This window comes from Antechinus flavipes, chromosome 2 (assembly GCF_016432865.1).
Source record: "Antechinus flavipes isolate AdamAnt ecotype Samford, QLD, Australia chromosome 2, AdamAnt_v2, whole genome shotgun sequence".
Classification (NCBI taxonomy): Eukaryota; Metazoa; Chordata; class Mammalia; order Dasyuromorphia; family Dasyuridae; genus Antechinus; species Antechinus flavipes.
Genome location: NC_067399.1, coordinates 410,320,645 through 410,345,667, shown reverse-complemented (window position 1 = coordinate 410,345,667; position 25,023 = coordinate 410,320,645). Strand labels below are relative to the sequence as shown.

At 34.7% G+C, this 25,023-nt stretch overlaps 1 protein-coding gene across 8 annotated transcripts in view; it reads left to right on the top strand.

Moving 5' to 3' along the window:
* The first annotated feature begins 1,859 nt into the window (after nucleotides 1-1,859).
* PWWP2A (PWWP domain containing 2A) overlaps nucleotides 1,860-25,023 on the top strand; it is a 35,936-nt gene continuing 12,772 nt past the window's right edge. The window contains exons 1-2 of one of the 8 annotated variants that reach the window (XM_051978820.1): nucleotides 1,860-3,882; nucleotides 19,443-21,143. In XM_051978820.1, coding sequence (XP_051834780.1) covers nucleotides 3,251-3,882; nucleotides 19,443-21,129 — 2,319 coding nt within the window. In that variant the 5' untranslated portion in view covers nucleotides 1,860-3,250 and the 3' untranslated portion in view covers nucleotides 21,130-21,143. Of the gene's footprint in view, nucleotides 3,883-8,462; nucleotides 8,481-8,880; nucleotides 9,119-19,442; nucleotides 22,110-25,023 lie in introns of those variants that run through there. The other 7 variants (XM_051978819.1, XM_051978821.1, XM_051978823.1 and 4 more) reach the window with 7 other exon arrangements.

Here is a 25,023-nt window from a genome sequence, read left to right as displayed (position 1 = left end):
AGTGATTTAAAACAATATTTTCTATTCAATTCCTATGTTTGCTCTTAGCTGTGAAAGAACATGGTATTGGGTGGGGAATATATGAAATGCTCAGCAAATTAAAAAAAAAATGGATGCATTCCTGATTCAGTTAGGTATGTGCTACAATTTGCAAGTTCTCTATTCTATAGGTACATTTTACAAAATATTTGTGTTCTGAAATTCAGAACACAACCATGTTAAAATAAATTTATGTACTACTTTAGAATTTACAAAACATTTTTAAGCATCATCTTGTAAAGTAGATTTTGGTCCTTATTTTACAAATAAGCAAACTAAAGCTAACAGAAGTTAAATATTTTTTCCCCCAGATTATATAAAACAAGTTAGTAACAGAATCAAGAAACAAGAACTTTGAGTGTTTTATTTAGAAGATTTTCCACTATATCACAATATGTCTCTTTTCCAATTTATGAAACTAACTCCAGAAATATTTACAACTCTTTAACTAAGACAAGCATTTGTTGCTCAGAGCTTTGGGTCAGAGCCTCTGACATACTTAGGTGTCTTTCCAAAAGGTAGTGTAAGGCACCTTCTATAATAAGTAAATGAATATTTAGTGAATATTTGCTATGTGCCCACAACTGTACAGAAGGCAAAAGTTAAAAAGAAAATAAAAAATAAGATCCTCCTCTCTAAAGGAGCTTGCAATATAATTAAACTATAACCAGTCTCCAAAACATAAACAATTAAAGAACATAAAAAGGTTAACCTGAGTATTACTGACTGAAATGTTAGGAAAGTTCAGAGAATTACACAAATTGAAAGAGCTAAGATAGATTTCATGGAGTTTCTTTAAAACTTTATATAGGTCTTTAGGAATAAAATAAAGCTGAAGTGAAAAGCAATCTCAGGAAAGGGGGAACAGCAAGAGCAAAAACACAGAGGTTAGAATAATAGCCTACATAAAGGATTGTGAAGAGATTTTATGGATTTGTCTGGTATGTAGATTGAAAATAGTACTTACTTCAACAGATCTGTGACCTCATTTATGTGGGTACCACCTTCAATGCAATACAGATAGTAATCAATCAATGTCTTCCCATCTTGTGTGAATCTTGCTTATGTTTTTTCCCCAAAAACCTCCACAGAGCAGTTATCCAATGTACTGGAGGCCTTCTGGTATCCCATTTTTGAGATTCAGAATACTATTCCTCATCCTTGATGCAATTCATGAAATAAAGTGGAAATAAGGTTGGATAACAGCAATAATCTCTAATTTATAAAGCATGTTTAAGATTTACAAAGCTTTTCTTACAAAATAACCCTACAGACCATATAGCAAAAGTAATACCTCTATTTTGCAGATGAAGAAATTGGGACTCAAAGAGGTTTAAGTAATTAACCTTGGTCACATATTAAGTAAATACTGGATCTGGGATTCCAACTATGATGGATGGAAAGGACATTGGATTTTGAGTCAGAGGAAGCAGATTTGAATCTGGGCTCTGCAATTTAATAGTTGTTGACTTTGGGCATATAACAATCTATCTGAACTGTATTTCCTCGTCTATAGAATGAAAGGATTGGACTAGATGATCTCAGAGGTCTTTTCCAATTCTAACAGGTTATGGTCCTTGGGAATGACATAATAATAGGAGTGTTCTCTAATCGATTTTGTATGTACTTGGAAAATTATACAAGTAAAATCTTCATCACAAACCACAAAATGTGCTTTCTCACGAGGGGATATCATATAGCATGATTGAATGACAGCACAGAAATTTAATCAGAAAGCTTTATTTTTAAAGAAAGGCAACATTTTACACACAATTTATTAAGTATCCACAGTGAAACAGAATGATTTCACATTTTTTCAAATTTAATTGTAAATTGAATGTTAATTGTAGTAATCTTTTTCAGTATTTTCCCAGGGTCTTCAAGCCAAAGGATGAGTTCTTATAGAAGTACTGACATTTTCCTCATACATAAACCATGAAGCTTGCTCCGAGTAAATTTTCAATTCAGAATTTATTTTCCTTCCGTGGGGATGATTTCCATTCCCTCTTCTCTACTCCTTCAAAGTTTCTTCTTTCAACTACCTCTTTTTGGCGGGGAGAGGTTGCTCACCTTAGACATAAGGTGAAGTACTTTTGAAATAGAATTTTTAGAAAGATAGGGAGATTGATGGAAGAAAAGGATATTTTTAGAAAGATAGGGAGATTGATGGAAGAAAAGGATACTGAACATAGGCAAGGAGAAAAGGGAGTTTAGAACAAGTGAGTACAGAGGAGAAGAATATAAATTGTATACACTTGATGGGAGAAGGGCTGGGATTCAAGTAAGGAGACTTTGGTTTCCACTGTGCTGTAAACTTATAAAGAGAAAAAAATGACCAAATCCAAAGAATACTTGGAAGTTGAAGCTGGGGTTCCAAGGCACAGTCCCTTAATTTCGGAAAAACCCAGGAACATCAATATCTATCCAGTTCACTGTATGGCAGCTCTGCCCTCAAAGATATTGCAAACAACAAAAAACAAACCCACTTTTTTTTTGTACTGATAAGGAAGATGAAGATATGAAGATAATCCTTTTTAAAGAATTCTTCTTGGTCCTAGATTACCAAACTGTGGTGCACTCCCCAAACAAGCACATAGTGCCCCAAATGGAAGCCAGACAGATTCATGCCTAGAAATAACATTTATTCTAAGGGTGTGGCGCAGTGCATCATGGGAACCGCTCTTCCTCTGCGTCCCTACCCTACCTTGTTCTCTTGCTCCTCCATCCACTGCCTCTGAAATGATTGGCAAACCATGTGATTCTCTTCTTTGGAGTCAAAGAGAGAAATGGACAGACACAGCGGCAAACCACAAGACCCTTAATTTCTCTACCAGCCAATAGAAAACTTGGCAGCCCCTCCAGCCCCAAGCTTAGCTTCTTTCCTCTACTCTTCTTTTCCCGTTTTGAGCCCGCCTTCCCACTCCATCGCTTAACCCTCAACGTTTGACAACTCGACCGGCCAATGAGAAGTTCCCGCTCTGGGTGGAGACTCGATAAAGTGATGGGCATCCAATCCGGCCAATTGGTCCCTCTACCTGTGGGCGGGGTGTGAAAGGCAGCCAGTGAAGCAGCGGCATAGATGAACGGAGAAGAAAAGGGGCGGGAAGGGGTTCTCTGAAGGAGGGAGGGGAAGGCCCTGGAACCTAGCGCTGCCGCCGCCGCCGCCGCCGTCGCCGCTGCCCGAGTCGGAGGAGGAGAAGCCAGAAAGAAAATGGCGGCCGTGGCTGCGGAGGCGGCAGCGACTGCAGCGTCCCCGGGGGAGGGGGGCGCCGGCGAGGCCGAGCCAGAGATGGAGCCCATCCCCGGCAGCGAGGCGGGCGCCGAAACCGGCACCGATCCTCTGCCTGTGACCGCCACTGAAGCCTTGGTTCTTGATGAGGCGGACGGCAAGCCCGCCCCTCAGGCCGATGAGCCACTGCCACCGCCGCCGGGGGAGCCCGCCCGGAGTCCCGGGGTGGCGGGCCCCGAACCCGAGCCTCGGCTGGAGCCCGACTCTCAGAGGCTCGAGCCCGAAGAGAAACCTCCCGCTCGCTTTGAGGAGAGAGAACCGAAAGAGGAGGAGGAGGCGACAATAGCCCCACGGGCACCCGAGCCCTTAACGCCGCCGCCGGAGGAAGGGAAAGAACCGGCTCCCGAGGAGCCACCGCCGCCGCCTCAGCCCCAGTCTCAGCCAGTGGCTCCGGCGCTGCTCCCGCCGGCGGGCGGGGACTCGGCTGTGGCTCAGCTGATCCCGGGCTCGGAGGTGCGGGTCACCCTGGACCACATCATCGAGGACGCGCTCGTGGTGTCCTTCCGCCTCGGGGAGAAGCTTTTCTCGGGGGTCCTCATGGATCTGTCTAAAAGGTACCGCTCCCGGGTAGGGGACCCCCGCGGCGGATCCGCCTCCCGCCCCCTTCTCTGTCCATGCGGCTGCAGGAGCTACTCTGGGCCGGCCCTGGGGCAACGTGCTTCGAGCGCCGGGGAGGGAGGCTGGCTATGAGAGTACGCCCGAGAGGGAGATGCTCTGAGGGAAGGGAGGAGGGAGGAGCCCCCCAACCTCTGGCTTCCCTCTGGCCCCCGGGCCCACAATCTCGCCAGGGATAAACGGATAAGATCTCCTTTCTGGCCATTTTCACACCACATCTGGGGAATGGCTGGATGGACCGCGGGAGGTGGGGTACTAGGATTTTGGGGGTGGGGGGAGGTGGGCTGGATAGTGGGGAAGCTGGTCCACAAAGCCACTTTAACCTCCCCCCATCCCCGTTCATCAGGAGGGCCTCAGGAAACATTCCTTCCCCCATTTCTTCTTTCTTAGAGGCATCTGGAATGGGACAGGTATGGCATCTTGCCCTTGGAAGAGGGATAGTGCATCTCTAGAGGGAGTGAAGTTGTGAAGTATCCTCATTTAGATGGTCTTGGGAGGACCTTTGGGTGGGGTTATCGTTGGTATAATTATAATGCAGTTGAGGTGATTCCATAGACAGTAGCAAAACCAATTCTCTTCCCTCACCAACCTTAAATTATTTAGACAACAGAGGATAAAATTCATTTAATAGGTTCGAGATTTTAGTGGGGAAGGAACCTCATTAAAGCTTGATGAACCTTGAGGGATTCTTAAGTTTAAAAAGGTGCTTTTAGACTCTGTTAGGCTACATCTAACTACAAGGAAAAGAATTATCCACGTGTGTATTTATGATACAGATCTAACGTTTTCGTAAACATTTTTCCTTTAATTTGACTCCAAAGAAAAAATTTAAATGATGGCTATACCTTACGAAATATTTAAGAAAAAAAGACTTAACGGATATAAGATTTCTGTGGGGCTTCTAAAAAAACTAGCTTGTTAATTTCCATGAGGGCAGGGACCTTGTTAAACCCTTGTTGCCTCTATCATCATCTCACATTGTGCAGCACATAGTTGTATAAGTGTTTGAAATCGAAGGAGAGAGGAGTGGAGTAATCATGGTAATTGACTATGAGTGTTGAAGATTGTTTAGGATACTTATTTTAAAACTGGAAGATTGAAATTTTTGGACTCATAACTTCAGCAAAACCTAATTAACCAGAGCTTCTAATTTACTGTTTGTATATCTAAATTAAGTACATATTAAGGTGAACATAGGTGATATGTTTTTAAGTTCAGTGTTAACTTTCTTATTCCCTTCTTTTGCAGATCTGAAGTGCAGAGCCTCTCATTCATGGCTCTCCATTCTGTTTCTTTTAACAGCATACCTTCTGCTGATGGTATCTCACCTTCTTCTAAATGGCTCGTTAGTTTGTCCCTTATCATTAGATTGACCATTTCTCTATCTCTTCTACCAAAAATCCTTTCACCCACAAAATCCTCAAATATGCTGCATTTTAAAAATAGACCTACATTGTGTTCTTGAAAATATTATGAAAAGAAAACATTAGCTTTTAGGGGGAAAAAAACAAAGAGGCTTTACAATTATTTACAGACTTCTAGTGACTTCAGAACTTTAAAAATGTGAGTTTATTTTGTTTCTAGTATTGAAAAGTGGGTATAGTAGAAAAAAAGACTGGAATTGTTACAGATTCATTTAATAGGTTTTGAAGTAGAAATCATTCAGCAGTATGTATGCTATTGAATCAAACAGAACAGAGGACCAATGATTATGAGACTCTGGACTTAATATCTGCAAAAGGAAGGTACAAAAAGGTAAGTTGCTCCTGTAAATAGGATCCATGTGTTACCAAACCTGAAGTGATAGTGATTGTTTTGGTTTAGTCTTTTTAAAATATCAGAGTAATATATTAGTGTTTTTTTTTTAATTGGTTGAGTATATAGCTGGGAGAATTCACTTTCTTTCACTTTGACCTTTTGCAGTTTACTGTTCTTCTTTTTGAGACTAATGAGTAAATCTTAACAGGAAACATTGATCAAAAAAACCCCAACATTTTGCAGTTGAGCTAACTACATTTTCAAATTTATTCATTCAATAATATCTGGAATATCTACTTGGTGCCAAAGGTTTAGAAGATTGAGTTACTGCCTCCAGAAGACTTGGTTTGCTGATGGAGGTCAGTGGTAAGGAAATGACATAATTAATGTAAGAAATTTTGTAAACATTCAGCACCTTGGACAAAGTAGATATTTGATAAATGAAAATTGAATGGATCTTGATGGAACCCCACTAAGAGAGCAGAACCAATCCAATAGGCAATCAGTAAGAACCTGTTTACCAAGGTTGGTGTTACAGACTGTAGTGAGGAAATAAAGACTAACAAAACAATCTTTATCTTCAGATAAGGAGGGAACCCCATGGATAAATAAATGTAAAATATTTACGAAATAAGTGGGGTGGAGGACACTTTTTTGGTAACAAAAGTCAATAGATTGTAGTATTTGAGCTGTGTTTAGGTGTACAGAATAATCTTAGTTTAAATTCTATTGAGGGGAGGGCATCAAGTATATAGATAAGGAGATATAAAGGATAACTTAAAAGGGAGAATAACGTTGATATGGTGATCTAGAACTGTGACAATGTACTTGAGCTAAGCCTTGAAAGAAGCTAAAAGGTCAGAGTGAGGAATGAAACCCTTAATTTTGCAAGATGAGCTGCCTCGTTTAAAAAATCAATTTGAAAAGTTTTTTAATTGATTTTAAAAATACTTAAATCCTTTAGCATTTTTATACATAGCCATCTGTGACTACAGCTATTATGTTAGTGAGTTATTTTGCTTTACTTCCCACAAAGACAATATAAACTTCTAGTCAAATTTAAAAACAATAATTGGGCTTCTATTCAAAACAACCATAAAGTAACAGGCATAAAGATATCTTACATTTTCCAAATTTAATTGATGGTCTCTTTAAAATAGGAAATAAAGCAAAGGGAAGTTTATTGAGAAGTGAAATGATGACAATGTGTCACTTGTTTTTTGGGGGAACCTGGGGGAAGAGGCTGAATCTTTTTGTCTCACTTAGGCCAAAAGTATCTTTTCCCTATCTGTTTGGATAGCCACTAGTTGCTCCTTGGGGTAGTCTTATCATATGGGTACTGGACTTAGTATGAAGAGCTATTCTTTTTAGCCCTTCTGAAGCTCAGAACTATACAAAACCCAAGGATTCCACTGATGTTCCTTCCTCCATGTATAGATTAGGCATGAGCTGCAGAGTCAGACCTATCTGTTCCATTTTGCCATGGCATTAAATGCCAAATATTAGGGAACAGATTTTGGTTTTAATTGAAGAACAATAAAAGAAATGCCTTGAGTTCATCCAATGAGTAAAAGCATCAGATTTTATTGAATTGTAAATATTTCTGTTTTTCTCTTTTAATCTTCCAAAACCAATGGCTGCCTCATTTTTTATAAGTTCTCACTGAGTCAACCTGAATTCAATCTGAATATGCCAAATTGACTAATATCATGTAAGCTATTTTATGTTTATCCTTTTTTATAAGGGGATGGGAAGAGAAAGTACTTGTTATAATGTTTCATTTTTCATGGACACTTGTGTCTTTACCTTTCTCTCCCTGTTGGAATTATTAATGCAGTGAGGTTTAATCAGCCATTAAAAAGCTGAAAATAAAATGTTTAAATGTGGGTACCACCTTTGAAGTCAAAACAAGTTGTTTATTCTGTAAAAAAAAGAATGTTGCTAATATGTATCCTTTAAAACTTAAAAACTTATACTTACATGATCCTAGGTTACTTTTATAGCAATAATTTTCTGAATTTATATGAGGAAACAATTTTCATAGTAGTGAACTCTACAACAGAACAAGTAACAACACTTAAAATTAAAACTTAGCATGTGTACATGTGTGTTTCACAGTAACAGGTGTGGTAGAGCAATGGCCTGGTAGCCAGAAATTTGGGTTATAGTTTTGGTTGTGTAATTAATACAGTTGTTTGATTTTGGAGTAAGTCATAATTTATATGAACCTTATTTTCCTCCTTTTTGATAAATGGCTTACCTAGATAATCAGCAAGTTCTCTTTCAACTTTTTAAATAAATTTTTTTTTCACCTGGCATAAACTATGCAGTTCCTGTCTAAAGAGTCTTAATTCTATATACTTTAAATGAGATAAAAATTTCTACCTTTTGGGAAAGTTGATATTTTAATGTGTAGGTTTTGTATTTAAATTATTTTGTGTGTTTCTTTTAATTTTTAATAATAGCTTTTCGTTTTTAAAATAACATGCAAATATAGTTTCAACACTTAGTTGTAAGAGTTTATGTTCCAAATTTTTTTCCCTTCCTTTCCCCCATCCCTTCTCCTAGAAAACAAATGAGAGGATTTGTATTTTAAAGAACCATTGATATTGTAGATATTTTTAGATATAATTTGTAGCAAACTCATTTTGAATAAGTTTGTTAGATTATATATATTTCGAAATAACAAATCAAGATATGATTTTTTTTTTTTTGCAGAGACCATGGTGCACTAGCCTTACTTTTGGTGGGAATTATATGCAGCCAGTCTGGTGAAGCAGTGAGTAGTAGTATCCGTAGTGTAAACTAAGGCAACACGAAGGTTGAGAACATGGACCTTAGTTTGCTTGAATTTTATCGATGGGTTTTATTTTAAACCCTTTAAAACCTTTTTAAAATTACTGTCTATTTTGCATCCAGATTTTAAATTCCTAAGTTGTTTTCTGGAGTAAAATATAGTCACATCCAGAACATTTTCTTGTTCAAAAATAGTTTTAGGACCCGCAGCTAAAATACATTGAAAATCACTGAATGCTCTACTCCCATTGAGCATGTAGTAATTTTGTACTATGGATGCTACTATTTTTTTATTACCTGTAACCATTTATGTTTTGTTGGAGGCAAAACACAAAAGTTGCAAGGTCCTTGCATGAGATGAATTTTTGAAATTTTAACAGTATTTTTAAAATCTTACTTAAAAAAAAATAACTAATGATATTTTATTGTGCTAGGCACAGTACAATGGGAAGAGTGCTGGCTTTAGAATCAAAACATGCTTTTACAAAATCTTGATTTTGCCCCTGAATGCCTGTATGACTTTGTGGAAGTCACTTCACTTTTGTGAGACTCAAGTTCTTCATTCTTAACATGAAAGCATCTGAAGTAGAACATCTATTAAGGTCCCTTCCAGCTCTAAATGTAAGACACTCTGTGTGTATATGTTTGTGTTTGTGTGAAAGTGAGAGAGAGAGAAACAAGGTTTTTTGGGGGAGAGGGGTATCTAAACCTATAATTTAATTGGTATATCTACCTCCTTTTCTACCAGTGCTGGTTAGCCAGCACCTTTCTACAACTTTTAGTCATAGAAAACTGCCTTGGTACACTGGAAACATTCTATATTGTCTAGAGTCACATAGCCTGTATGTCAGAGGGAAGGAATTAAGAACCTAGTTCTTCCTTACTCAGAGGCATTTACCCCCTAATGTGATGTAATAGAAAACTGTAGGATGGTAATTTCTGTTCATTCTCATTACTTTGAACATTTTATAAAAGTAAAATGATTAGATTAATTTCATTAAAAAACTAAAAACACCAAGCTTTTTGGAGTTTATATGTAGTCCATCCACAGAAGAGAATTTGAAGTATGGACATTTCAAAATTTTGGTTGAACACTACTTTTAATAAAGGAAATTGAAATTTCTTATACTGTCTGATTTTTATTAGTTTTCCCATACATCTTCCATAAAGTGTCTTATTAACTCAGTATGTTTGAGACTTTCTAGTTCTTTTAGTATCTTAGAAGTACCATTGTATCCCATTTATTTATTTGTTGTCAAATCTTGGCCTTGGCCCATCTTTTTTTTTTCTTTAATACATATCCTGTATAATATCTTATAAAAAGTTTATTGCGTGCAAATTTGTCATAGTGAATTTTGAGCTCTTGAGTGTGCCTACAATGGATCTTCCATTGCTTTTTTGAATTGTTTGTATTAATTGGATGTATTCCACAATTGAGTCACCACAGGGATAATTTTTATATTAAAAGAGAGACAGATTTTTTGCCCTGGCAGACAGTTTTGAAATCAGTAGAAAACAATGTACACCTTTCCAGATTCAGTCCAGCCAGATTTCCTATTCATTTTACAGAAGAACATTTGTATTGTAATGTTATTCATCCCAACAGTGTTTAAGACTAGTGATAGGAATTGGACTTAAGATAGTGAATATAGAGAACTCTGAGATGAGGAGACTTATACCCCTGCCAACTATAATTTTTATGATCTGAGAGTTGTCTGAAACTATTTGAGAGCATAATGTCTTGTCTAGAGTAATACAGCTAGTTAAATATCTGAGGCTGTACAGTGAACACTAGCTCCAAGGCCAGTTCTCTACCCTACACACAATGCTGTTTCTTGAGACAGATTACATCAACAAAATTATTTTTAAAAATATGTACACATATTATTAATGTGGCAGACAATTTATAAAATTGAACAATGTAAGAATTTTTTAAAGTTTACTTAGTATTAATATTTATGAAGTGGATTATTTTCTTTAAAACATTTAAAAGTCAACTACATTTCTCTTTTTTTTTTTTTTTTTTTTTTGATGTATACATTGCAAGTCTTAAAGCTTTGTTCCAGTGACCTATTTGTAAAAGAAATGGGTAAATTCATAATCCTTACTGAAACCTCAAATAGAAATGATGTTCAGGGGGACATATTTTAGGTTATCAATTGCAAGAATAATTGAGTAACCTAAATGTTTTAAATCCTAGTCCTTTGAATTTTGGGGGGATATTTGAAAGTACAAAAAGGTATAAACATTTAGGATGCAGATCTTATTTTAGAAGTAGGTGAGTTGCAATCTGTACTGCAGAGTGAGTAGGAGTGCGTATACCAATGAGATAAACATTCAAAATGGTATTTAATTTATCTGGGGAATGATTTTCTCAAGTACAGTTTTTCTTAGTCTATAGTTTTCACTTTACCATTCTTTTAATACACTTACATGTACCTTGGTTTAGACAACTTCATTTTTGGTTGTGAGAGTTATTGGTACTTTGTAGAAATGGCAGATCTATCTAAAAGTAACTTCTTTTAAAAAAAAGTCTCATAGTCTGGAGTTATTAACATTTCTAGGAATTATAATCCTTCTCTTCCCCTTTCATACTCCTGCATCTCCAATTAAAATAATTCCAAGGATAGAATAAATGCTTCCTTGACCATTAAAGTCAGCTTAGTCACCCAGTAGACAAGTTAATTCGCTCTATGTGTCTGTCATTGTCTGAGGAGAGATTTGATCACCTCAGTATTTGGTGACTAATCTCTGTTTGGTTCTTAGTTTTTCAAAGAACCTATGCATTTCATTGGTAATAGAAACTAAAAAGTGGATACTTTGAAGTTAAATGGAAATATATAAAATAATTAGTTTGAAAAAATAAATCATGATTTATTTTCTATTTGCTATGAAATATTTTGATCCTTTTAATACTAGGCATACTAATCCAAGCATCTCTTGCTGAACTGACTAACATTATTTTAGTAGATTTAAACTAAAATGAAAAACTAAATTAGTTATTGGTAACTAAAAATTCACAGATAGAACTTAAATGGTATTCTGACCCAAGCATTTGAAAACTCTCGTAAAAGTTTATAGTTTTTAATGAGAAAGTCCTTTGATGGAAGTGTTCATTTTATGAAAGAACTTTCAGGTGTCTGGTTAACAATGTTATTCTCTTCTGAATTAGTGTTTTCTCTCTTAAAAGAATGTAATCATGTTTTATTAACCTAAAACATATTATGGAAGAAGTCACAATTGAAAATAGCAGGAAATATGGAATGGAACACTTTGGATGGTATAGATAGCCATATTTTAATTTAAGAAAGACTAATAGAATTTTTTTTAAGGCTCTATTTTTCCCTTAGTGTTTTTAACACAGCCCTGGTACATAGTAAATTCTTAATAAATGCTAATTGATTAAAAAACCAAACATTTAAATTGTTACTGTTTTTATTTCATTTCCTAGCCTATCCTATTTTCTTTAAAGGATTGTTCTGAAACCACATGTTTGAGAGCTTTAAATCAGTCAAGTTTTTTCACTATCTTCAAATGAGTTCTGTCCATCATCAACTATCTACCTACCTGTGATTCCTGTGATGGGGTAATTAGAAGAAAGCTTTCTGCTTTAAAATAACTTTCCATGATTAAATAGATTTGCCCCAAAGGCAGAGGTTCTTAAAAGTTTTTGTGTCACATACTCCCGTTGCCATGTGGCAAAAACCTATGAACCTTTTCTTTTTAAATTTTAATTGATAATTTAATGAAATGGTAAATACCAAAGGTGAATGAAAATGAATATATGTAACCTTTTCTTCCCATCCAAGTTCTTAGACTCATGAAACCTATTCATGGACACTCCCCTCCAGTTGCTATGTTCCCTTACTTTAAAGGATGCTTTTTTTGGTATATGTATGGGACACAACTTTGTAGTTGAGTTCTTGAATGAACTTGAATGAATATAGGCTAGTTTTGTGAGAGGTCCCTCACCTTGAATAGGCTGGAAGAAAAATCTTCTCAAGAAATTATACTTGAGTTAAAAAAATTTTAAGCTCCAAATTGTCTGTGGCTCTCCCTCTACCCCCTACTTTTTAGGAAGGCAATAAATCATGTAAAACATTTCTTAGGAAATTAACTAACTGGATCATTGCATATATAACTAGGAGCTTATGGAGTAAAAATTGGAAGGTTCCCATCTCCTTAGTCTAACCCCCAATTTTTTAGGCAGGTAGATTGTATGATAATAGTGATTACAATTAATATTTTTTCCCCTGTGTTTTTTGAAAGCTTAGTATTAGAAAGAGGGAGATCATTTTTAGGGACACCTAAACCTTATTCTTAGTATTTTTGCTTATAGTTTAATATGTCCCACTCTGAATTATAGTTATTATTTTTAACATTCACTGTGCATTTAGTAGATAATTTACTTAATTGTTGCTAATCTCTTAAAGAATATCTGTCTACCCCACATGCCTCTTCCCACAAGCTCCCTAAGGGCAGCGACTTGTTTTTATGCTTTGTATTCTTCCAAATCTCTTACACAATGCCTGGTTATCAATTTGGTGCTCAGATTTGTGCTTTGGTTTTAATTAACACATTCGTTGTTTGAATGCTGATCTTACACTAGTAGTCCACTAAATAATAATAATAATATTAATAGCCTATGTGTGTGTGTGTGTGTATATGATTTACAAAGAACTTCATATATATTATCCTTTCTGGCTTTAACAGTCAACCAAAGTTTATTATTAATAGAAGTTTTTGCTAACCAGAATGCCTTTTTTAATAGTACTAAGTAATAATAGTACTATTATATAATGATGCTATAATATTACTATATTTATAATAGAGTACTATATTATAGTATTATAATAATATAAGTAAATATAGTACACAATCATAATAATGATAATCAAAATAGCAAGCAGTTATATAGTGTTCTGGGCACTGTTGAGCATTATCTCACTTGATCCTCACTACAATCTTAAGAGGCAGATGCTACTATCCTTTTTACAGTTGAAGCTGAGGCAGACAGTGACTTGCCTAAGGGTCATAGCAAATTAAATGTCTAAGGCTGAATTGGAATTCTGTTCCTCCTGATTTCAGGCACAGTTCTTAGATTATGACTCTACCTAGTCTCCTTGGGAAATAGGTCTGAATAACATTCTGAGTTAGTGGTTTTCTTTTTGTTCTGCATATAACTTATTTTGAAATTATTTGTAAATATAATTTATGAAATTGGGTCATTGTAATTCTAGAACTCTTTAGTTTTAAGTAGAAAATAAAAGTAAGATAGTCTTTGGCCCAGTGCAAATACTTGGTTTAAATATGTCTAGCATAAATGCAACCTTCCTTATTCAAGAAAAGGTACATATTCAAGTCAGATTGTCTTTAACTAATTTTGTGATATAGTTTATCATTAATTTTTAATGCTTCTACATGAGGCAGTTTGTAGAAAATTTCTTGTTAGTGAATAAATCTTGGGAGAATATTTTTAAACAAGGTTTCAATATGCAGTACTGCTTTTTAACCTGGTTGGCTTTACTGTTTATACTTTTTCTTAAGAAAAATGAATTTTGGGAGGAACATGTTTTTTTAACATGTTCCTTTTGGCTTCTGTTGATCTTTCTGTTATTTTCGGAAGGGAGAAATGTGATCTATTATCTTTGGGAAGTCTGAAGAACCAATCTCTTCCCACCTTGTTTTTGAACCTTGAGTTGATTACTAACCTCTTCAGTCCTTTCCTAATAATAAGTTTAATGCTTTAAAAGAAAATTATGTTAACTGGAAAAAAATGTTTTAATTGGAATGAAGCCTATAAAGACAATCAGTTCATCATGGACAAATTGATCTAAACAGGAACTAGAGGAAACTAGATCCAGGTCTAAATATGATTGGATCTGAGGCTAATGAGCAATTTGAACATACCAGTACCTTACCATCAATACCACTTAAGAATTTGAATCAGGAACATACATCTGTGGTTTTTAAAGGTACAGAATAGTCTTTTTTGGCTGATTTATTGTATTTTTTTGTTTCCACATTATATTAGTAAGTGCATTTCAAATGTTACAAACTGTCTCCAAAAGTAACAGTGTTGTACTGACAATAATGGGCTAGGGGTGGAGTGGAGGTCAGATAGCCAGAAATAGAGTCCTTTTTTAGGGTTGTTAGTAACAAAATCTGAGGAGGGGAAATGGTAGAACTTTTTGGAAATAATTATATTCCATCTATTGATTTTTTCCCTCTTCTCTCTTTTTACAAGGTAGCACTAAGACTTACCTGTTTTTTAAATAATCAGATGGAAAGAATGAATATTAAATTTTAAATAATTGGGTTAGTTGGAAGATTACATAGGTATTTTACACAAACCTTTTTTCTTTTTAATTTGATGTAGCATTATACTACTTAACCAATTTTAATTTACTTCATTCTTTTTCATTTTCTAATGAGTGCATCATTCCTTTTCTTTGCCTTGCCTTTCACTTCTAGGCTTTTACTTTTAACTTTGATACAAAGTGTTTCTCTTAGCCATATAAACCTTCCCTCTCTGTATGTGGGCTTTATTAGTAGACAAATACTTATTGAAGTACAAGATAGCTTAGGAACAACAGAAACCCCAAGGGTATGTTTCATCTTATGTTACAAGTAGAGCTGAAGGAAATTTGACCTATATTAAGCACTTAGCCATGTGTGCCTTTCCATTTTACCATTTGTCCTAAAATGGAAAACTTATAGAAAAAAAGACTTACAATTTTTAAGAGGCTGTAAAATGTTTTTAAAAAGTATTATTTATAGTTTTAAATACTCTGTTGAATACTTTAATTTGAAAATCTGGAATAATCTAATCCACAATATTTAGAGCAGCTTGACAGTCTTTTTTATTTTGAATTAGATTTTATATGATTGTTAAGGGTCTTAATTGGATTTAGAAAGCATTTCTTCTAGAGCTTTCCTTACAGCTTGAATAATTAAATGATGTTCATATTATATAACACAGTTAATTCCAACCTTATAAAGAGGAAACAAAACTTAGCCACTGGCAGATAGGTCAGTCTTTTTCAATTCTGTGTAATTTGGGAAGATTACCATTAAAACTGTTTCTTACTGTTTGGTCAGTAGATTTTTTAAAAAAACTATTGAGGGAAAAGACTAGGTGAGTTCTCAATACAATTTTTTTTTTCCAATTGAATCAGTTAATTTTGATACTCCTGAGTAAGTTTAGCACCTTCTATCATTACTGGACTTTTAAGACTTAATGCATACTATTTCTCTATACTTGATTAAAATGGCCTTATATGTATTTCTCTGAGCATTCTTTATGGAGTGGCTGGTACAGGTCTAATTCCTAAAATGCTACTCCTCTTTCTGCTTTTTAGAATATTTAGTTATCTTTAAGTAAGTTTCATTTTAAATACACCTCCTATAAGAAGCTATTTTCCGAGTTCTTCAGACTACATACTTTCTCCTTCCTGAAATGCTTTGTGCTTAGTTTTGCTAAACTAAGATTGTGCCTCCCAGTAGAAAGCTAGCTTCTTGACCTTGTAATAATAGTGCCTTGAACATAGTTGGCACTTAATGATAATTATTTTGAATTAAATTAATGCCCTTTTTGTCTTATGAAGTTTTAAATATGTTTTTCAAGTATATTAATGGCATGGTATTGTAGAGAAGCTGGAAATTGCTAGTCTTGGAGTCATCAAACTGAATGAAGTTCAAATTCTGGCTCTGACACTGACTGTAAGACTTATAACAAGCCCCTTCTCCATCCCTTTGTAAATTGGGGATGGTGATATTTGGACTATTTACATCTCAGAATGGTTAAGAATAAAGGGCTTTGTAAATCAGAAGGTGCTATACAATGAGTTATTTTCCATTTTAGCATTTTGAAAGATATAATTTTATTGTGAATACTCCTACTGATACAGATCAAGATTTTTCTTTGTGTCTTCAATTACAATAGCTGAAAAATTTATTATTACTTGGAAGCCAGTCTAATGTTGATAAGTATTTCTCCATTTATTCAGATTAATCTTGTCTCAATAGGCTTTGTTACTTGAACCATTTTTGTAATAATTTGGAAAATTAAGTCATACTTACATCCTATGGTATTAATGACCACATGGGAAAAGATTTAAAAATTGTAGGAAAATTATCATTACTTAAATATTTGTGTCCTTAGAATTATGGATAATAAACTTTTATTTTTATTTTAAAAGAATTAAAATAATTGAGTTAATCTCAGGATTGTATTTCAGAGAAGGCCTTTTCCCTCCTTTATATATAAAATCTTGAAAGTTGAGTTCCATAGAAATTCAGTAGAACCATTTACCTATAACGAACACATAATATACTGATAATTTCCCAGGAAATGTATAATTTTGTACTAAAAAATGAGAAACCCTTTTGTTTTCTAAAATTCCTGCGGAATAAAGAGGGGAGAAGCATGATATACTGATTCTTAATTTATGTGTAAAATGAGGTCAATAGTAATTCTTCTTAGTCTTATTTTGAATATCAATTTGAGATGATATATATACAGTGTTTTATCACAGATATGTATAGGTTATCACTTCCATATATTAATAATACAAGTGATATTTTTAGTTACATAGTATTTACTTATTTCTTTAATGGGACACTACAAAACTAACATCTTTTCACATAAATTTAGTGGCATAGAAAAGCCGGGGCTGAGGGAAAGTTGGTTTGAAATCATAATGATGTTGTAGAAACCCATGATGGCATAGATCATTTTGTGGATTCCATGATTAGTAATTATTGATTAGGTTACTTTCATTAAAAGGGTAAAAGTCTACAATATGGGAAAAAATCTTTATATCAAAATATCCATTTGAAGAAAGCTCAAAAGATTTTAGGGAGGATAATATAGGCATTTTAAGAAAAATGACTCCCTAAAGTTCTTAACGAAAATGGGGGAAAAAAGCCATAGTTAATCAAAGTTTTGTTTATTTCCATTCTTAGTCATGAGTAAATGACAACTAATGTGAAAATTTATTGACTTCTATTCTGAAGTTGTACTAGGAACAAAATGTAAATTTAGGCTTAAACATGTTTTAGAAACTTGGAATATTATGGTTTCATATTTTATAGTCCATTTTTCATGAATTGATCTTATTGTTTAATGTAATCAGGAAATTAGAAACTTTTTACCTGCTATATTTTTAAATGCCTACTATGAGCAATATATTATAGCAATTTCCTTATAAAAATTGTGGAAGAGGCAAGATTAATTGGTAAGATTATAATTGGGAATATATCTTCAGGAACAAATATACTATGACCCAACTATCTCAGAGTATTTTCCTACTTGAAAGGATGTATGTAGTGACTGGCTATAGTGTTCTCATTTGAAGACCTCAGGACCCTAACCAGATGGTTTTGGTCTGCCAGGCTTAAACAAAGTCTCATAAATACCACCACTTTTTTGTTATTAGATTTAGTCAGCAGCTTCATTTGGGTATCTCTCTTATTGTTAGCTATGGACAAGAATACTCTCTAGTTATCAACTTCTTTTTCTATGTTGTTTTCTCCCCATTTTCTCCAGGGACAGGCTTTCTTTTTTGTATCTGTATTTATTTAGCTATTAAGCACCTAAAAATGATTTTTGATTGACAAATCAAAATAATGTAGATATGGGCCACATTTCAAGGTGGAAATATTTTTATCCACATATGTGTGAATTATGTGGATGGCAAGTAAGAAAGATAAATTCCAATTTAATAAACTCTAAGGAGTTCAAAATATTTTTCAGAATGCTTTTATATGGTGGTTTGTTGTTAGGCACAATAGTGTATTATGCTTCCTTGCAATGTAATCATAGCAAAACATTTAATCCTAGGTTTTCCTCCTCATATTCAAAATGAAGTGTAATAAACTTGAAATACTTACTAGTGCATAGAGTTGTTGTGAATCTAAAGGAGGAAATGTATATAAAGTGCTTTGTAAATCTCTGTTATATAAAACTAACTAGATATTGTTGTGTCAAATATCACTTTATATGAGTGAACATTGACTTCTCCACCCATAGAGAGATTTTGCTTGTCATAGTATTTCTTGTAATTAGGCTCAATGCTTTTCAGTTTTTTAAATGGAGGAGATATAGGAAGATTGGTGGGATGGGATACGGGATATGGAATTGAGTGAGACTGGGAGTTATGATAAATGATATTTGATATGATCTCAAAATTATAACACATTCTATAAAATTGCCTTCCACTGGAATATGAAGCTTTCATTAGAAAATTTAAAATTCTTCCTCATTTTTTAACTAATTAGGGAGATATCTTAGCATGTTGGACTGAATTCATATTCAGAGGTTTGAACTGTATCCCTGCTTTGAGGTAGTTTTTTCTGATTTTCTATTATAATCATGTATTCACAGGATTAAATATTTTATTTGATATTCTGTGATCAAGGGACTTAATTTGAAAATGCAAGATGTGACTGAATTCTTTGTTTTGTTTTAAGTAGTCAAAAGCAATCATTTTGGAAATCTTACAATGAAATAATAATATTTTTAGATTTACTAATTAAATTTGTAGGTGATGTTTCTAGATTTTTATTACCTGCTTATTCATTGAGTGTAATTCTACATTATAGCAGAAAATTTTAAAGTTAGGCATCTTTACCATGGAAGGAGAATCATTTACAATATAAGTTATCTATTGAAAAGTTTTTAATTTTAGAATAACATAGGAAGTCAATACGAAACTAACTATGCTTAGAAACGTGAGGTGATATGTAGAGGGAAGGTGCTGTTAGAGTGAGCAGTTTTTTTTCCCTTTAATGAATAAATAAGAAAGGAATTCTTGCTTAATAGTTGTATTTTTAAAACATTTTGTTTTAGCTTCCAGGACTGGCCATCTTAAGTTAAAAATGTAGCTGTGAGAAATTGAATTCCCTCTAAGTATTAACTTAATTATTTCTTTTTCCCCCAAAGGTTTGGGCCCCATGGAATCCCTGTGACAATTTTTCCCAAAAGAGAATACAAAGATAAACCTGAAGCCATGCAGCTCCACAGTAGATCATTCCAAGAAGGAACAGAAATCAAGTGTGACTTGAATGGTGCTGGTCCTGATGACCATTCTCCCATTCAGCCACCAGAACCTAGCCTTGCTAAAAGCCTGTGGACTTCTAAACCACCTCCTCTCTTTCATGAAGGAGCACCTTATCCTCCCCCTTTGTTTATCAGGGACACGTATAACCAATCAATACCTCAGCCTCCTCCTCGGAAAATTAAACGACCCAAAAGGAAAATGTACAGGGAGGAGCCCACTTCTATAATGAATGCCATCAAACTACGACCCAGACAAGTCCTGTGTGACAAATGTAAAAACAGTGTTGTTGCAGAAAAAAAAGAAATTAAAAAAGGTGGCAATGCAACTGACTCATCTAAATATGATGATAACAAAAAACGGAGAAATGAAAGTGTAACTACTGTGAATAAAAAACTTAAAACTGACCATAAAATGGATGGAAAAAACCAAAACGAAAGCCAGAAAAGAAATGCTGTGGTCAAAGTTTCAAATATTGCTCACAGCAGAGGCAGAGTAGTTAAAGTCTCTGCTCAGGCAAATACTTCAAAAACCCAGTTAAATACTAAAAAAGTCCTCCAGAGTAAGAACATGGATCATGCAAAAGCTCGGGAAGTGTTGAAAATGGCCAAAGAAAAGGCACAAAAGAAACAGAATGAAACTTCCACTTCCAAAAATGCACATTCTAAGGTTCACTTCACTCGTCGGTTTCAGAATACCAGCTCAGGTTCCCTTCCACCCCGGTTGCGTTTAAAGCCACAAAGATATAGGAATGAAGAAAACGACTCTTCCCTGAAGGCTGGACTTGAGAAAATGCGGAGTGGCAAGATGGCACCCAAACCCCAGTCTCGTTGCACCTCTACCCGCTCAGCAGGTGAGGCCCCTTCAGAAAATCAGAATCCCTCAAAAGGTCCTGAAGAGGCCAACAGTGAGGTTCAGGACAGAAGTGAAGTACATGTCCCTGATGAGCAGGATGAACAGCAGACATTGGGCAAAAAGGGCAGCAAAAGCAATATCACTGTTTACATGACCCTAAATCAAAAGAAATCTGACTCTTCCAGTGCATCAGTGTGTAGCATTGATAGCACAGATGATTTGAAATCTTCCAATTCAGAGTGTAGTTCTACTGAAAGCTTTGATTTTCCTCCAGGCAGTATGCATGCACCTTCCACCTCTTCCACTTCATCCTCTTCAAAGGAAGAGAAAAAGCTCAGTAATTCCTTGAAAATGAAAGTCTTTTCCAAAAACGTCTCTAAATGCATCACACCAGATGGCAGGACCATATGTGTAGGGGACATTGTTTGGGCCAAGATTTATGGCTTCCCATGGTGGCCAGCCCGTATTCTCACTATAACTGTAAGCCGGAAAGATAACGGCCTGTTAGTCCGACAGGAGGCCCGTATTTCATGGTTTGGGTCTCCAACAACATCTTTCCTTGCACTATCGCAACTGTCCCCCTTTTTAGAAAACTTCCAGTCACGCTTTAATAAGAAGAGAAAGGGCTTGTATCGCAAGGCTATCACAGAGGCAGCTAAGGCTGCAAAGCAGCTGACTCCCGAAGTGCGGGCCCTGTTGACACAATTTGAAACGTGAACTTGGACAGTAAGGTAGGCAAGAAAAGTTTGGAGGCTCCATAAAATTTTACTAGACTAGTTAGAAATAACTTACACAAAGTAGATTGGCCAAAACCAGGAAGAGAAAAAGAAATTGCACTCAGTTGGCTGCTGTTTTTTAATACTAAAATTGATCTTTGATAACTTTCTTGATAGGCAAACTAAACTAATTGAACATGCAATCAAATTTTTTCTTAAAGTTTATTAGCAATATTTTCAAGTAAAACTTGCATTTTAAAATTCCTCAACCTTACCCCAAGGCATAGGAGCCATAGCCTCAATTGAAAGGCATTTTTTTGCAGGGAATATGCATCAGTTTCTTCCGAATATGTAGCCTAATGTGGTATAGGTTACAGAGGTGAGGGATGATAGTAATAGCTGTGAGTGGGGTGGTCCAGTAGGAACGTTTGGGATTTTAGTGACCACTTATTTTTATTTTGTTTTATTATTATTTTTTATAAATTAAAAAACACATAAGCCTTTCTATGCACACAAGGGCATAAGTTTGACACTTCAGTTTTTGACAAGCTGAAATAGGAATGGATGCTTACTGTTCAGAGGCAAGCTGCAAAATTGCTCAAGAGTTTGGGATCAAGGGCTGTCAATGCTGCCTAGTTGTGAATCATAACTTCCTGTTTTTTCTTCCATTGAAAAAAATCTTCCAAGGTTCTGACTTGGGAGTTTAGATAAAGAGGTTTGTTTTGAAATATGTAAATAATTGATTGCTAAATTGGTCAGATTTTCTCCTGACTGGCTGTTCCTAAATTTTTAGGATACGTCCCACACTTTGTGATTTACTTGTCATGTGTAATTGTTGCATTTTGGATGTACCTAATTTCATAATTTTGAAAAAAATATTTCCGTTTAAGGTATCTGTTTGCAGGTCAGAAAGTAAGAAAATGTAATTGTGTAATGCTCGGATATGTACAAAAAATGTAAATAAAATTGACTAAATCTGAATTATTTGTGTGTGTTTCTCAAAAAGCTTTGAAAATAAATTTCAGAACATTAGAAAGTGAGTATTTTCTATATAGTACTTAGCAAGAGTATCAGATCAAAATTTTAATTTCTCATTTGCCCTGCCACAGAATATTTTTTAATAGGCTCATGACATTATCCAGTACAGAGTCCTTAAAAATTGGATCTTGTAATAGTACGAAGAAGGGCCCAGTATATTTCTAGGTTTATAAACTTATAAAGGTATGAGTTTTAATTCTCATTGATGTCTTAATTTTTCATCACATGCTTAAGTTTTCAAAAGGAGGTATTTAAATTTAGTCTCCTGGTCTGTTTGCTCCTTAGCCCAATACTATTGCCCAATTGGGGCTTTTTTTCTTTTTTTCTTAAATTCTGGTTACTGGGCTCCCTCTCTTTTGTTATTCTCCATTCATGCCCATTTGACATTGTTTTTTTCCTTTTTCAGGTTTACCCTGTTAGGGAAATTTCCCTTGCCTGTGTATTAAAGCAAGTTATGTACTATGTTTTCCCAAGTTGCTTCATACAAAGGCAATACTTTTTAAAATGTGAATAGTTTTAAAAAATTTTTTTAACATGTGCATTATGTAATTTTAAATGATAGAGAATTTGACACAGACTTTAGTGTGTATAGGATGACTAGAATAAGATACTTATAATTTCTTTGGTGAATTTCCAAGTAACTCAATTTGAAGCTTTTTTTGCTATTTACACATTTAATATACTGCCTGTTGGTAGTTACTCATCTGGATGTGGCCAGTTGTCCTTAAGCTTACAGTTATTTATGCACAAACTTGAAAACCAGATTTTCTGCTGGATAATTAAGTAACTTCCAGGAGAACTCAATGCTTTTTGATTGTAGTAAACACACAAGTTGAAAATTTTTGATTGTGAGATGTTGTTTCACTTCTCTAACATGTATTCTTTCCTGCAAACAGAAACAACCACAACAATTCAGGATTTAATTTGCGCTGCATTTACAAATCTTTAGTGATGTGAAGGTGCAGTGGAAAGAGTGCTGGATCTCAGGAGTGAGAACCTGGTTTCAAATCTCAGCTCTATTTTACTTTCTGTGTGACCTTGAGAAAGTCACTTAGAACCTTTTTGGGCCTCACTTTTCTAATTTATAAAATGAGGGGAATTATACAACATAGCCTCAGAATCCCTTCTAGTTTCAAATCTATGATCCCATAATTAAAGCAAGTTGATAATCTGAAAGCTGAATCCATAGTTTTATTGATTGCCCTGTGGTCAGAATAATTTGTTAGTAGACACATTTTCTGAGGAGTTTTGGTTTGAACTTAATAGAATTGTTTGAACCTAAACCAGAAGGGCAAAAACAATCATCTTTAGTTGTCAACTTTATAAAATTTTAGTATCCTAGATACATTGTGCATATGGTTACCTAATGTCTATCACCTCTGTAATGGTGTTTTGACAATTATTTTCTTGATGTGAAAAAAATTTGCTTTATGTTTTGGAGGACTAAAATAGAATTATCAATGACCCTTGACCAACAAATATTTTTGTATAGCATATGCTAATACATTATTGGGGAAAGGGAGGGAAAAAATACTGTCATAACTGAATGATTGATACTTTAGTTTTGTGCAGTATTCTCTGAGGTAAGCAAAGAATCATAACCACATATTTACTGTCTTAATTGCCAAGTTCGGTGATTGCCTCTGTTATAAAATAAGGCACTAAAGTTTATGACTTTAAAATATTGTTTTCATCTCAAAAGTTTTTTGTTAAATTGACACTGAAATGGCTTGTTACGGTAAATACGTCAAACTTGTGTTCTGCTGCAGTGTATTTTCTCAAAACATTTTGTCCTGATAGGTATAGTTTCTTGTTTCAACACTAAAATTCCCTTTGCTACAAAAAGAGACTGAGATGGATTAAGTAATCCTGATGAATTTCTTTTAAATTCATTTCAGAGTGTTATAAAAAAAATTAATTCTATTTTCTCTCCCTATATGTGTAGTTACATGGGTATTTCCCCCTGCAAAGAAGGGGAAAAAAAAAAAAAAAAAACACCTTAAACAAGATGCTGAAAATGTGAAAGACAGGGACAAGTAAATTTAAAAAGGAAATACAAAGGGGAACTAAAAGCTAAAAAGCTGATCAAGGAAGGAAAGGGAATCATTGTTTTGATACTGAAAATAATGCTTTCTCAGTTGACTCAGAACTGAATGATATAACTTCTCAATGAAGTTGGAAGGTAAGAAATAAACTAAATTTGGATTCAGAGGTTGCTGATTAAATATAAATCTTCTATTAATGCTTTCATTTAACAGATTATGAAACTAATAACTCAAAGGTTGACTTGTCCAGAATGACAGCTAAATATATTTTTAAAGGGTCTATATTCCTGCCAGGCTATTTTCCACTAACCTCAAGATCACTAATCTTGACTAATTTTGCTCTTGGAGGATAGATACTGTTTTTGTGTTTTTCTTACCCCCCCCCCCCATACTGAGAATAATTGATACAGTAAATGTTTAATAAATACTTGTTAACTGATATGTATCATCTATGGCCGTAAAGAGAGACTATATTATACTTCCAGTAAAAACACAAGCTTTCTCCAATGACTTTTCTAACCTATTGACACTAAATAGTGATCCCAGTGAAATAGACATATTTTATTCTCTTTATAATTTATCTACTAGGCCTAATTTTACCTAGTAGGTTATAAGTAATACCCTGAGTTTGAATTAACTTTCTTAAATATGAAATGTTTATTCTGGAATGTCTTAAAAGCATAGCATGTTAAAACTTGGATTCAAGGATGTCTTGGAGTAGATAAACCTAAGAGAGAAAGATATAGTAGTAGCATAGGACTTTGGTGTCAGGGTATTTAAAGTATGATATTTGGAGTGCTGCTATTTTCCAC